Source organism: Montipora capricornis, chromosome 4, assembly GCF_036669925.1.
Source record: "Montipora capricornis isolate CH-2021 chromosome 4, ASM3666992v2, whole genome shotgun sequence".
NCBI classification, from domain to species: Eukaryota; Metazoa; Cnidaria; class Anthozoa; order Scleractinia; family Acroporidae; genus Montipora; species Montipora capricornis.
The window spans coordinates 27,823,730-27,838,781 of record NC_090886.1 but is presented as its reverse complement, the minus strand read 5'-3'; the positions used below and the strand labels follow the sequence as shown (position 1 = coordinate 27,838,781).

General features: G+C 38.8%; 2 protein-coding genes across 2 annotated transcripts in view; both read left to right on the top strand.

Annotated features, from left to right (window-relative positions):
* Positions 1–2,263, top strand: part of LOC138045866 (coiled-coil domain-containing protein 178-like) — a 36,440-nt gene extending 34,177 nt beyond the window's left edge. The window contains exons 21-22 of the mRNA XM_068892496.1: positions 914–1,063; positions 1,471–2,263. Of these exons, the coding sequence (XP_068748597.1) occupies positions 914–1,063; positions 1,471–1,734 (414 nt within the window). The 3' untranslated portion in view covers positions 1,735–2,263. The remainder of the gene's footprint in view (positions 1–913; positions 1,064–1,470) is intronic.
* Positions 2,264–2,507: 244 nt separating this feature from the next.
* Positions 2,508–14,403, top strand: LOC138045868 (digestive cysteine proteinase 1-like). The gene is made up of 9 exons (XM_068892499.1): positions 2,508–2,755; positions 6,850–7,022; positions 8,181–8,424; positions 9,770–9,974; positions 10,199–10,389; positions 10,722–10,813; positions 11,341–11,502; positions 12,445–12,631; positions 13,746–14,403. The coding sequence occupies exons 1-9, from the start codon at positions 2,545–2,547 to the stop codon at positions 13,955–13,957; spliced, it is 1,677 nt and encodes a 558-aa protein (XP_068748600.1). The 5' UTR covers positions 2,508–2,544; the 3' UTR covers positions 13,958–14,403.
* Positions 14,404–15,052: the final 649 nt, after the last annotated feature.

Below are 15,052 nucleotides of genomic sequence, written 5' to 3'. Positions count from 1 at the left end.
ACCTAATAGATGGGAAGGAAGGATATCTGAGAACGATTACTGTCCCGTCATTATCCGCATAGAAAGTGTTCACTTCCCGTCTCCGTCCAGGGCTCAGAAATGTCTCGTGCTTAAGTTCTCTCCTCCGGGTTAAGATCCCGCTCTGATCACGTATTGTCTTCAGTGGTCCTGAATATGACTGTACTACACTTTGCAAATAGGCAACTGATCCCCTTTTGCCAGATGGGTCCTTGATGCTATTGTTGGTTGTTTCAATTGATTCCTGTTACTCACGGCTTCTCAAAGTCAAAAGGCTGAATATCATCATCGGCGTTATTTAAGAATAAATTGTCGTAGTATTGAAGCACTAATTGACCCTAATTGGGACCCCTACGTATCAGATCAAATCAAAAATAAAATTTAGTTTTTCAAGTATGAGACAGACAGAGAATGGCATTTTGCTACTCAAATTACTTGTTTTGAACAGAGTTAACTGAATAGAGTGTAATGTAACATGAAGTGCTAGATTTCTATCCCATATGAACCATGTGAGCGTTAGCCCTACTGATGGAAATGGGCCCACACAAGGACAGAGAAAAACTCTGACCAGGATGGGAATTGAACCCACGACCTTCGGGTTGGATCTCCGCTGCTCTACCGACTGAGCTACAAGGTCAGACGGGAGCAGGCCGTGAGAACTGAAGATGTTAAAGTCACGGCAATGAACATGTACAAGTACAAGGAAAGGTTACGTTTATACAAACGTTGGGCTAACGCTCACATGGTTCATATGGGATAGAAATCTAGCACTTCACGTTACACTAGACTCTATTCAGTTAACTCTGTTAAAAATATAAGTGCTACACGGCCAACGTTTGTATAAACGTAACCTTTACTTGTTTTGAGTTTACTAAGTTTTTTTGGGCGATCTTAGGCTGGCGTGACCACAGCGCTGAATGAAAACAAGAAGTTGGCGGTCTTATACCAGAAATTACAGAACGCATATCTCAACGACAAAGCTGCGTTGTTACGTCTTCTTGAGAGACGTGTCAACAACGAAGATAGTTTGAAAGATCATAGAGAGGTCAGTTCAACTAATATATTGTTCCTTCAGACTTACAGGCCCCTTTGCGCTAATTGAGCTGCGGGACTAGAGCATAACTTAATGATTTAAACTAACCGGCGTAACCGGCGTACCTTCCACTACCTACGTTAGGACTCACCCTTCGAGCAGAGCCTGCCTTGGCTCACCAATGGCCAAGACTAGGCAACAGGCAAAAGTGCTTGGGCCCCAAGACCAGAGTGGCAGTAGGAATGGTAAACATCCGCGTTTGTGAACCAGTACTTTTCAAGGGTGACCACAAATATGGAAAGGAAGTCATTTAAGTATTGCATTTTGTCTGTCTTTTTCAAGTTAAATGGGAAACAGATTAGGTTTTATTAGGTTTTTTCTTGCGAGTTTTAAAGGACATTTTGTTTTCTCCTTTTCAGCTTCTTGTCCTGCAGACTCGCATGCGTGACGCCCTCCAGTACTTCTACCGTCTTCGTGGCTTACAAAGCAAGGCAGACATTGCTGACTTTGAACTCAAATGCATTGCAAATGGCGACAAGTTAGTCATGTTGCAGTCAGAAATGATGAAAGTCATTGAAAGCATCAATCGTTTCTTAGAAGCTAACAATGCAGCCCATGATGTTATTTCAGTGCAAGCCGCCAAGTTTGCGCGAACACCGACTCATAGTACCGTGGTCGCTTGAGCAAAAATAGACAACTTTTTAACTTATGAAGAAAGCCGTATTGGGACGGTTTTTAATACAGTACTTTCACGTACTCTAACAAGGTAATAAGTAATATTTACAAGACTTGCGCAGTAGTACAATATAACATGCAAAAAGGCCTATTGACAATAAAAGAGAAAAATTCTACATTGTCAAAGGAAAACCTTGAGAAGGAGGTTGGTACATAGTGTCAAAATCGAAAAAAGCCGTCAAAAGTTTCGGCGATTGAAACGGAGTAAAATTAACAACGGAGAGATGGGCTAACGTTTAGGCATACTTTGAGGGCCATTTGAAAAAACGGAGTTCATCTTTGACTCGACCAGGTACCTTATTCTTAGCACATTGCTTTCTTATGTCGAGGTATTTACTATTTGTCGTCGTGGATAGCTTTGCTGTTGTCATTGTTTTGTAATATAAAAGTAGATAACAGATGATTTGGAAATAGACGAAATTGTAAAACATTTACATACGATATTTATTATTAAAAGAAGACGATTGTTTTGTCAAATGTTTATTCATTTGGTGAGTTCCGGAAGCAGCCATGTATAGTCCACAACTTCAAGCAGTTGATTTATCACACTCTATTTTTGTTTTGGCTCGTCCTGCAATCTTCCCCGCGCCCAACGTTGCAGGAACAGCTTATTAAGTCTTCGGAGTCTTTGATTAAAAAAAAAATGCGCACAAAGTGCTTTTTTTACAGGACTGGACGACATTATAAATACGGGAACTCATTAATGTAATCTGAGCTTTATCATGTGACTCGTCATAACAGCTTCCCAGGACGGAACTATGGCTTTCTTTCTTTCAGTGATTTCCGTATGCTTGTTCAGCTTAAGCTTCGCCTTTGGGAAATCATTGCATTTGGGTGACTCTCCCCCAAAATGGCCAATCGCGTACTCAGTTTCAGGAGTTATTCGTCTGCCTTACGCTGAAATTGTCGAACCATTTCAAGCCTGGTTCGACGGTCAAAATGGACGAAGCAGGATCGACTACTACGCAGGTATAAATTAAGTCTTGCTGAATTATGTCGTTCACATTGGCAAGCATTTTAAGCTTTCATTAAATCTAACTTGGAATTGAAAATATTTCGCAAACGTGGTTTCCAATACTGTTCGTGTTCGAGTATGATAAATGGATCATCTCGCTGTGAAACAACGAAACCAAACCTTGAAGAGTCGTCGGAAAGACCCTTCGAAAGTGAAGACGAATGAAGTACCTAATTTTATTACCCTTTTTTTTTTATTCGCTTCAGAGATACATTTGTTAATTTGTGTCGTCAATGATGCCAGCAAAAAAAAAAAAAAGAAAATATGGTACAAAGGAGCACTCTCGTCTAGAGTTGTCACGCAACGCTCCTCTCCACGAATGCGGAGCAGCATTGCGTGACGACTCTAGTAACGGCTGTGGAGGAGACTTATTCTCATCCGGTCCCCTAGAGCAATGATACAATAATTGTTGATATGAATGACAATCAAGACAGGGTTCAGATTGTTAAATTGACATGGAATAAATACTGGACTGTGGACCCGAACTACGATATGGACTGAGCATAAAGTATTGATTTTACATTGCATACAGCAAAACTACAAGAGCACTGCTCTTTTCATTATAAACTTATTCTTTTTTTCAACTTACTTGATTGTAACTTAGAGCCTCTTCATAATACGAAAACCACCGAGCTGTGGAATGGGCCTGAATTATTGAGCGACTGCCCCGCCCACTTCAGTTAAACATTTTGATGGAATTCTTTCCAGCAGATGAAACCACATTGTTTTGAAAATGCTCCACTTTTGGCACCAGCTTCAAATCTACACGGTTTCTGCAACAGTCTTGATCGGTGTCGTGTAAACAGAAAGTGTAACTGCATCGAAATCTGTGTGGTTACAAATGAAACTGCTTTCATGTAAACGCTGCCTTAGGCCCATTGCACAGATCTGTGGTTTTCATAGCATGAGCCCAGTTGACTGGGCTGCCACAGTTTCCGAGATCTTGCTGCAACTTGGTTCGGTTGCTGAGATCTCAGTTAGTAGGCTGGAAATTTTGCCATGTGAACACTTCAGCCAGGTTACCAGTAGGCTGTTCCAGGTTCCCAGATAGTCGGGAAAGAGAATAAAATGAGTGGGGGCTTGGGTCGGGGTGAGCCTGAGCCTCTTTAGATTGAATCTTCATTCTGGTATACCAGCTCCTGGTATATGCTCTGATTGGTGAATTGTGACAGTTTATGTCAATACTTACTTGAAGAGCCCCTCAAGGTTGAGCCCAAACCAAGGTGATAAGGGTGATTGAGAGTGACCTAAAAAGTACAGCTCTTTTTTCAATCTTTTTGCTTGTTTAAAGTGCTACTGTGATCAAATTTCTATCCCTTGAATTTTTAGGTTTATCTCCTAGAATTCCAGGAAAGATTAAAAACGCAGTTTACCGTTTGGAAATGTCTGCATTGCTTCCACAGATATTTAAGTTTGAAAAATGTGTAAATGCAGATGAGAGGACTGATGATGTCATTCACTCAAACCAATATAACATCAAATATATGAATAGAGCCATCTCGGCTAATTTGCAGCAGAGACCATTGAAACGTGGTAGGCTAATAGTTCTACAGGCAACACACCTACAGCTATAAAGAAATTGGTTCCAGCCTGATTTCAATATTTTTGGTGATCTTAAGCTAGAAAAAACACAAAACTTTACCTAACATATCTATGGCTTCAGGGCTCGAAATTAATGAAAAAATTCAGTCGCATTTTGCGATAAGATGCGAAAATTTAGTCGCAATTTCGCAAATTTTAGTCGCAAAATCGCCGCGCTGCATTGTGTTGTCAGCGGTTTAGCAGAAAAATATGAGCCCGCAGTACTTGTGTGTAAAGAAACTGCTGAAAATGGCGAATGATCGAAGGAATGGAGCTGTGCACGTAACATCGCAACTAAATTACTATACAATTACGCTACCTTCAGAGAAAATTCACAGCGAGAAACAAAATAATTTTGTCATTTATTTATTTATTTGTTTATTTTAGCAAAAGTAGCAGCAAAGTGGCGACTGCTAACCCTTTTGTTTCGAAAGAACGAAGGTGACAACAAGTCGCAAATTTGCGACTTCTCCAGATATTTTAGTCGCAAAGGGAAAAATTTAGTCGCAAATGCGACCGTATGGGTCGCAATTTCGTGCCCTGGGCTTGCAGGATCATGCAGATGAGGCACCATTGGCAGAAATTAACATTAAAATAGAATACCATATGTGGCCAGCAAAGCCTTTAATATCAGGGAAGTCTGGAACTAAGTATGTTGCCATGGTAAGAAAACTGGTATGCTCATATTGTGGACCACATCTACCAGTATCTCATCACAAAGAATCAAGCATGTCTGATACAAATTGGCTGAGATATCTTTTTTCATCATATTAATGATTAAACTTTTGTTGAGTTTTTGACATAATCTCTTGGCTAATTTGCATATTTTAAAAAGTTGATTATCTCTGGAACAAAAAGAGATATTTGAAAATGATAAACAGCATTCTTCTCTTACAGACCACATGTTTGGTCTTAAAATGGCTTAGATGGAAAGATGTGAATTTTGTCATAGTAGCACTTTAAAGAAACATTGTGAAACTAAACTCTTTTAAGTAGGCTAAGGGAAAGAAAATAATTCTTTTGTTTAAAAACCAAACACAATTATTGCGAGGCCTCCAGACAAAAATTTACAGAACTTTCAGAAGTGTCCATTCCATTGCATTTTGAAATTTGCGCTTTTTAAAATTAATGGTAATGGATCAAGGGCTCCCAATTTCAGTGCTATATCATTCTGTTTTTGAGTACCTTTAATGAAGTGCTTGAGCTGTAGCAGCAGATATGGAAAGTGTTGTTTATGTCTTGTGTCCTTGATGTGGACTAGTTGAGACTGAAGATTGTACGAAAGATAGAATGGTGGACAGACTGTGGGAAAGGTTTAATTTTTCAGAAGCGATAGAAAGCATAGGTTAAAGCAAATAACCGGTAATGTAAAATAACAGTTTTGGAACCACTTCCATAGGAATGTAGATGCTCTGACACCATGAGGGAAAAATAATTATTATCTTTTCACTTTTTTATGTGACATGCTCTGTACTCTGTAGCATTTTACCCACAACCCATGATTTGGAATCTGTTATCCACAACCTTTTACCTGTGATCATTAGCTACATGTACTCCTGAAATTTACCACACAACTTAACCAATACTATAACAATAATAATAATAATAATAATAATCATTATTATTATTATTATTATTATTATTATTATTATTATTATTATTATTATTATCATCATTAGTATTATTAAGGCTACTGGTTTCTCTTCTTTTCTTCTTTCCTCATAGGTAAAATTTATAGGGCTTGCTCACCACCTCAAAGTTAACAAAGTGAAAAAAGCAATACCGGTATTTGCTTGTGTGGTATAGGCTACAGCTGTGCTAAAGACAATTTTGCTAGGAGAAAGTATTATTATTGTTAATTTTATGTCGATTATAATGCAGTTGTGATTCCTGTTGGCCCTGTTCTTTTCACAAACATAGTTTAATGAGTGAAGGGGTAGTTTCTAAAGAAACTGTGGTGCTGCGTCGGTGGGGAAGTAGTATACAAAAATTTTTGGTTTATCAAGGGAGTTGATAATGTAAATTGACCACCGTACAGAGATTATAAAAGCTGACGTTTCGAGCGTTAGCCCTTCGTCAGATTCGCTCGCTTCGTCAGATTCGCTCGCTTCGTGGATTCGCTCTGACGAAGGGCTAACGCTCGAAACGTCAGCTTTTATAATCTCTGTACGGTGGTCAATTTACATTATCAACTCCGTTGATAAACCAAAAATTTTTGTATAGTTTAATGAGGACAGTTTTCAGTGAGTGGTTAACCCATTGACTCCCAGGGTTTCCCCATTCACGAATTCTGACATTAGACAGAGTAAAACACCAAGTCTGGCTGGTTAAAAAGATGCCTCAAAAATGCACTTTACCAACCACTATTAATTTTTATGTCAAAACATACGTGTATTTCAGTGTACCAGTATTCTAGATCTTAGTACATACTGTAATAAAAGAATATGGATAAATTTACAATGTATAGGAATAGACAAGGCTATTCAGAGGGCGGATCAAATGCCCTATGGTACAAGTTATCAATTATGTCCTGTGACCACGGAGACAGAGACAGATGTTCAGACCTGTTTTGCATTGAATGGGACTGGTGATTCCCCTGTTGCTGCACAAACAGTCTTGCCTGACTTGTCAAAATTTCAGGTACGTTTTCATGTTGTTTTTTAAGATTGTAAGTGGATTAAATCAAGAGTGGATACTGAACACGAAATAAACAGCTTCACACAATGTTTATTTATGTTAAGTTCTGCAAATCAGAGACCCAGAATTGATCCAACCCTACCCCCCACCTCCCCCACCAAAAAAAAACTAGAGAATAATTTATCAAACAAATAGTAAAATACATCATTCCTTTAGTTTTCATGTTGTCTGCAATGGAGGATGAGTCATTTTAGGTGAATAGTAATATTACCATAGGGTCTTTTTTTTTTGAACACCCAGACCAGTGTGTGGAAAAGGAAGACCAAAAGTAAAGACACTGTGATGATTCACCAGTTATTGTACACATCAGAAGTCATATGACATGCTATTTACTGAGTATATCCTGGGTCTTCCTTCAGTCTTTATTTACCTCACATCACTATTACCGGTATTACCCGCATCATTTGGAAACATTAATTTTTATATTCAGGTTTCTGTTTTTCATTGTTACTAATAACTGTAGCACAAGTTATGTCAAAGGCCACCTGAAAATGCTTTGTGATTAGCAGATATTTATCTAGTAATGTATAATTTGTATTGTCTTGTTGATGTTCCATCAACAGCATGACTATTTCAGCGTGAGGGGTGAAGGGAGTGAAAACCGAAACAACCCAAAACTTTACAAAAATGCTAATCTTGGGCCTAAACATTATCTAGAGCATATTGTTTAGGTCTAAGGTTGCTATTGTACCCTTGACCCCCTACCACCACCCCCTTCACCCCTGGAATATTCATGCCGTTCCATCAACTGTCATGTGCAGTGACTTCGGTAGTTGAATGGAAAACAAAAAAAGAAAAATGTATACTGAAATTTAAACTCTCAATGAATGTGTGAAAGTTTAATGAAAGATATTTGTCAGAAAAATTAATTGCAATATTTATACAGTGGGGTCTGCTGACATAAAAATGGCTGCTACTATGACAAAATTGAACAGATCTTGGCTCTATGTAATTTGAAATCAGATGCAATTTAATTGGAGTAGGGTCCAGTGTCAACCTCAAGATATCTAGATTGGCTAATGGTAGTAATCATTTTGTGGTCTTCTGCAAGTGTTTTCCCATTCTAACCAAAATTAGTGCTGTTGACGTTTTCTTTTGCAGTTTGTGGGTTATAAGGAGTATGCTAGAGGACAAAACTGCTCAGTGTGGGTTAATGTTGTTATGGAGGGTTACAAGAAAAATACCTACACTATGTACACATCCGTGACCAATCCCGTGCAGCCCGTTCATTATAAAATGATGGGCTATGACACTCTGCTCGGTTCACACTATGATGAATATGACCTGGAGTATGAGGACTATTCGGGTCAAATGCCACCCTCTGGTGTCTTTGACATTATGGAAGGTTTGTTAATTTGAGTAAACTTGTTTTATTCTGAATGCCTCCTTTAAATAATGCTCATCATTTTTTGTGAAGAATTTGAGTGTTCTGATTTCCCAACTTGTTGTTGAGCTGGACCGTATTCCGGAATAGAAATACATGGAATGGAAGTTAGAAATCTTCATTTTTGCAGAGATTCACATTAATATTGTCAAACATCTGCTAAAATGCTATTTTAAGCATAGCTTTATTATCCTTGTTTCTGCAAAAGGCCACACACTTCCCTTTAACGATGTCTTTTAATGTAACACATGGTGTTTTAAATCATCACTCCACATACTCTTATTCCGGAATAGAGTCAATCGAACGCACCCTAAGGGTGGTGTTTTGGAGCCCTTTTATGTGTTGTGTAATTACGGTAATGTTAATTGATGAAGCTCAAGGTGGGTAACCAGTTTCAGCGCTTCTGAAAAACCACAAAGTTAAGATGGCTCTGAATCTGCCACACTGGATTTTTTTAAATTGCAGAAAGTTCCATCTTGGCCCGCTGATCACTTTCAAGCAATTAAAAATGAGGTTTACTAAGTTCATTTTTGAGATACAGTGTATGAGCAACTAAAGACAAAACAAAGGCCATTTTTACAGGACAGCTTTCACATTGCCACAATGTTTTATTATGTCACAATAATGATGCAACTTGTTCAGCAATAATAGTTGGTGTTTCATATGGCAACATAACATTGCTAATGTGTGATACAGTGTTGTAGTGCCAATCTTTGTAAGAACGTTTCTTGAAAGGGTTCAAACTAGTTTAAGCCACCTTAAAGCAATTATGCACTTAGTAAATTAAAAGGGAGTGGTCTCCAATCCATGTTATTTCTTGTCAAAAGTTTTCATTATACTTGGTCTGTGAGTTCAGTAGAGAGGAAATTCCATGTTTTAGGATTTTAAGAAAGCAAAACTTCTAAGAATTCCAGGTTGTGACTAATTTTCACAAAGTACAGATTTGCTCACGTTATTGACCGAATGCCAAAAATGGCCATCAACAAATTATTCTTTTGTCTTTGTTTTAATTAGCCTGACTAGCCTCGTTAACACGTGTAAAATTGAAAAAATTTCGGCTGTGAAAAGAGGCTAGTCAGACTACTTTTCACAAATACAAAAGAATAATTTATTGGCACCCATTTTTGCATTCGGTGTATTCCTGTTTAGCTTCTATCATTTTAACCCATTCACTCCTTACGCACCCCAGGGCACCCCTAATTGATGTGTAAGATCATTGGGTGTTAGACAGAGTAAAATATGTCAAGTCTCACTCCCAGGAGGCAACGGGTTAATGGAATCTGATTTTTATACTGTTGTTATCCAGGTATGGAGTGTACAGGGTTTCCTGGCCCTGGTGCTATGTCAAGCCTCCGGGCCAATCCCATGCAAGAGTTTATTGAACCCAATGGTCAGGAAAAAGTCCATGATGTGTTTGAGCATTTCCTGTCGAAGTTTCCACAAAAATATGCTAACACCGTGAACAAGGATGAATATAACCGACGTAGAGATATCTTCAGACAGAACTTAAGGTACGGTATCTAGACTAATTATTAATATCGCATTTGGCTTCAGCTGCACATTTATTTAAAGCCCTGATTATTTAAGATGACATAACTCCTTGAACCATTCTTTAGGATAAAACTTTTGAATGTTGTCCTTTATGGAGAACCTTTTCAGACACTTAAGTCAGAGAAAGACTGCCTCTCTACTTTATTACTCAAGTGCATCTTTTAGTGTCCAGTCTCTATTTCAGGTTTATCAACTCCCACAATCGAAAGCATGTTAGTTTTCAAGTTGATATCAATCACTTGACTGACCAGTCACCCAAGGAGGTTGCAGTATTGAGAGGCCGTGCTTATACACCTGGCTACAATGGAGGGTTGCCATTCTTTTCAGACTTGACAAATAAAGATATCCCAGACACTATGGACTGGCGACTGAAGGGTAACTTTCATTGTAACTTCTTAAAGGGGAGAGGGGTAGTGGTTGCAAGCCAAATAGAAAAAATGCCTTAGACAGAAAACTGAGTCTGTATTACCAGTACACAAGATTAAGGCAAGTAGGTAAAACGATTACCTGAGACTCAGTTTGACTTAGATGCAGATATCAGAGTAGTGGTCCAAGTTGACTCGTAAAATGGATTTTCCTTGTTGGAAAGGAGTTGGTTTATATACATTGTACATGGGCTTTTCTGTCTTAATGGGCAGAGTTTATGCATTTGTCTATGTACAAATAAAGTAAAGCCCTCATCTAACAGTTAAAATGTAATCATTTAGGTGCAGTTACTCCAGTGAAAGACCAGGGAATATGTGGATCATGTTGGAGTTTTGGAACCACAGGAACCATTGAAGGTGCTTTGTTTCTTAAGGTGGGTATGGTTTTGAGTGGTTTCTGTATTGCTAAAAATAATACTTATTTTTCACAACTGGAAAACTGTTCTACTTAATTACAATGTACACAAATATTTTCCGCTTAAATGCATTTTTATGCTTGATTTCCAGGCATCGGTTGTTCAGAAGATGGATAATGCTATCCACTGGATAAATCACTCAAGTGGATAGACCCTAGCAAAACCAATTGAGTTATCTAGTGGATAGTGATTTATCCATTGAAGAACACTTTTCACCCTTCCAACAACTGGGGCCAGCTGTTTGGCATGCCCGTGTTCACAGATGAAAACTAGACTCACAAAATGTCTTGCTTCCAAGTCTAGTTTTACTTTTGGTTTAAATTATATGTGATTGCCTGTATTCATATATGATTATTTCACCACAAATCCTGAGAGACATGCTGAATCAATTCCTGATCAAAAGACTTCACACAGGGTGATCATGAATTGAAAGCAATGATCAATCAGAGTTTAGGAGTTGCATTGTTTTATGTTTCTTTTTTTAGACAAACAAGTCTGTTCTTCTCTCCCAACAAAACTTAATCGATTGCTCTTGGGGTTTTGGAAATAATGGATGTGGTGGTGGTGAGGAGTTTCGGTCTTATGAGTGGATTATGAAGCATGGTGGGATAGCTACATCAGATAGCTATGGACAGTATCTTGCTGTGGTAAGAAATGAGCCTTTGACCATGAAATGTTGCGATAAGGTGAATGAAGTAAAGGTATTAAGTGAATAAAATCAATTGTAGATCCATGACAAGGTGGTAGCCGGTCAAGTTACTAGTGTTTTTTTTTTTCTTTTTTTCACTTTATATTATAAAGGTGGCTGGAACCAGTTTCACTACTTTTATTAATAGAAGGGTTGTCACTACTACACTGTATCACGTAACAGTAATGTTATGGTACCATACGTTAAACAAATTATTGCTTAACAAGATGGGGCCACTATTGTGACGTAGTTGGTTGCCATGGCAACATGAAAGCTCTCCTAAAACACCCTGTATTTCGTCTTTAGTTGCTTATATTTCAAAAGTGAACTCGGTGACCCCCATTTTTTATTGTGAAAAATTAATAGTAATTAGTGATCAGAGATGGAACTAACGGCAAAGTTAAAAAATTCATTGGAACCAATTCAGAGCAACCTTTTTCGAAAACACGCAGTGAATACTAAATGAAGTTTGAGTTTCATCAATACATCAGAACTGATTTTTTTGGTTTGATTTGATGGACAGAAGAATGAAAGCATAGAATATACTTGTTTTGGTTTCACTTAAAAACTAAAAAGCGATCCCAAAAGAAACGGTTGTCCTCACTTTTTTTTCTGTGAACTGGGCATTGAGAGTAAACATCCCAGACTTTTTATCATAGAGATCATACCCTACTGCATCACTGAAATACAACCCTAAGGAAACTAAAGATTTCCGAACATGCCGTTATTTTAAGAAACAGACAACCTTGGAGCTTGAACAATGTTTTTGCGAAATGAAGTTTCCCGAAAATTAATGATTCTGAAACAGAAAAAAATGGAATAGGCGGCGCCCTAATCATCCTATCCCTGAGTTGATAGGCTCCAAAGTCTGCATCTCACGCTTTTGTATTCCTTCATATAGAATGGATATTGCCATTTTGACTTCAAGGTTGGCGCAAAGATTTCAAGTTATGTGAACGTGACATCTGGCGACCTCAATGCACTAAAGATCGCCATATTTCAAAACGGCCCAGTGTCGGTGGGCATTGATGCTTCCCACAGATCCTTTTCTTTCTATTCGTTTGGAGTGTACTACGAACCACTGTGTGGTATGTAGTTAGTACTAATTTTTCAAGTTCACGCCCCCTGCTCCCCCCAATCGCCAAAAGCCCATCGTGTGTTTAACTGAAATTGAATAGTTTTGATTGTCACACGACGGTATGGGCATCATCTATTGTAAAATCATCCTCTTTGGACAAAGTTTTTTGACTAGTGCTTTTTACCTAAACTACCATTGATTAAACAAGGGTTGAGATGTGAAACAATAAGCACTTAATAACTGACCTCAAGGGAAACAGTGAGTTCTGTTTCTCCTCGGGGAACATGAGGGTCGAAGGAAAACATAACGCACTCTTTCCCGGGGGGCCAGTCATTAAGTGTTTTGTTATACCTCCCGACTCAAAATAGAACAATACACGGATTTTTACACGGAATTTGCTGCTGTTCAAAGGTGCACGACCTAATCACGTGCGAGTCGAAAGTTCAAGTCGTTGTTTCCCTTGGGAGTTATTGAGTTTTGACACGTGACACGTTCTCCTCCAATCGAAAAACGTATATGAAAGTTTTGATATTGTATGTTTTTTTTTTTACGATCTCATTGCCAGATGACCTTGTATTGCACCAGCCTTAAGCACTTTGGGGTTTCTTGGAACCCTTTCGTGTGATTATGCTTGGTGAGAGTTGTATTGAGTAGCCAATTTCCGAGTTGCTGCATGCCTCAGTTTCAAAGCGAGTCCTGCGCCCAGTTGTTCAAAAGCCGATTAACGGTAATCCCAGATTAAAAAATAACCAAGGAGTTTATTTCTCTACTCCCAAATGCTGTTCAATGCTTATATTCGGCAAAACTTTATATTAGAAGAAGCCAATCTTGAAAAACAAAAATCAGCAAAAAAAACTTTCACCAAAAAGTTGAAAACATGAAACAAAAATTTACGCTAATCCTGGATTAAGTTAATCGGCTTTCGAACAACCGGGCCCTGGTGCACAACCATTCAAATGGAAATGAGTTGCGTATTCTTATGCAAATCAAACTCATTTACCTTACAATAGTTGAGTACCAAGACTCACTTCGAAACCGAGACAAACAGCAACTCGGAAATGGCCCATTACAAGACTAGCGTACACAGTAAGCAGTCAAGGCTCACGTCACATCTTCCTTTCTAGGAAGCAAACCGGAAGACTTAGATCACGCAGTCCTTGCAGTCGGTTACGGGACAATGAATGGCCAGGCCTACTGGCTTATCAAGAACTCCTGGTCTACTCATTGGGGCAACATTGGTTATGTACTCATGTCACAAAAGGATAATAACTGCGGGGTGGCCACTGATGCTACATATGTCAACATAGCGGATGGACATGATCATACCACGACGTGAGAAGCTCCAGCCAGTTTGCACGACTAGAAGATTGAATAATGAAATCCTGTTTTTTTTTGGTAGCAAATCATACTGTATCTAGCGTCCCACGCAGATCTACTTGGGGCTTCGTCACGTGTCGTCCCCCCCTTCCTTCCTTACGAACGTCTGCTGAAACTAAAAACCACTCCCGTTCGTGAGAAGCCGTCTTCCAGTTTTGGGTAAACTCGTGTTTTGTATGGCATTCTTTTGCAGCATGGGATTGGCTATGCAGACCACAATTAGTCAATGCTGATTGGTTTCTTTTTATAGTGGGTAAACAGCCGTTAAACAGAAGTGGTTTTTTTGTTTCAGCAGACGTTGTTGGGGGAGGAATGCGTGACGAAGCCCTAACAGCGTCTGCTAGGGTGGCTATACTGTATTCCTTTTTATGATTAATAAAGTATAAAGTAACGTTTGCTAGGAAACGACTGTTGTTGGTGGACGTTTCTTTAATCAAAGCAAAGTATTAAAAGAGCCCGCACAACTCCCATTTGCTCAAGGTAGGAGAATACCGTTCGATTTCAATTTATAATATTTCGCCTTTCCATCATATCTGCTGATCGTCAATTCAAGCATAGCAATTAAATAACGGCTTCCTTATTAATTTCGCCTACAACAGGCAATGTGTTGGTTTGTTCAAGCTGTGGCTTAACATTACCCTCCACTTAGCTGACGGCGTTAGTTCGGTTTAGAAGTGTCAGACCGCGTCTTGAAATAAGCATGTAACGGTTTGCCACTGTGTTTTCTAGATAGTCCAAGTCTCAATGGTCTGTTACATGAGATGTTTGACAAAGGTCTCACAGGGTATGGACCATCGTTGTTGTGATCAGCTTTAGTGCCATCCTCACCGCAGACCTGATTGCTTTCGGTCTCTGAAAAATACATGTAATGTCACAGTCAACAGTGAGCAACTGAAACTGGTCTAACGGTAATTAGCGATTATTGGATGGTTCTTGGTACACATTAAAATGAGTACTCCCCTGAACGGTTAAGGTGAGGGTTGGAGTAAGCAGGCAAATACGTCATTCTTTTAAGATATCCTTTTTAAACCCAGTATTTTGTGTATTTGAAATC

Coding starts and splice junctions, on each gene's coding strand:
- LOC138045868 (XM_068892499.1), top strand. CDS start 2,545: ATGGCTTTCTTTCTTTCAGTGATTTCCGTATGCTTGTTCAGCTTAAGC. Junction 2,756..6,849: donor CAGGATCGACTACTACGCAG/GTATAAATTAAG, acceptor TACAATGTATAG/GAATAGACAAGGCTATTCAG. Junction 10,814..11,340: donor AAGGTGCTTTGTTTCTTAAG/GTGGGTATGGTT, acceptor TTCTTTTTTTAG/ACAAACAAGTCTGTTCTTCT.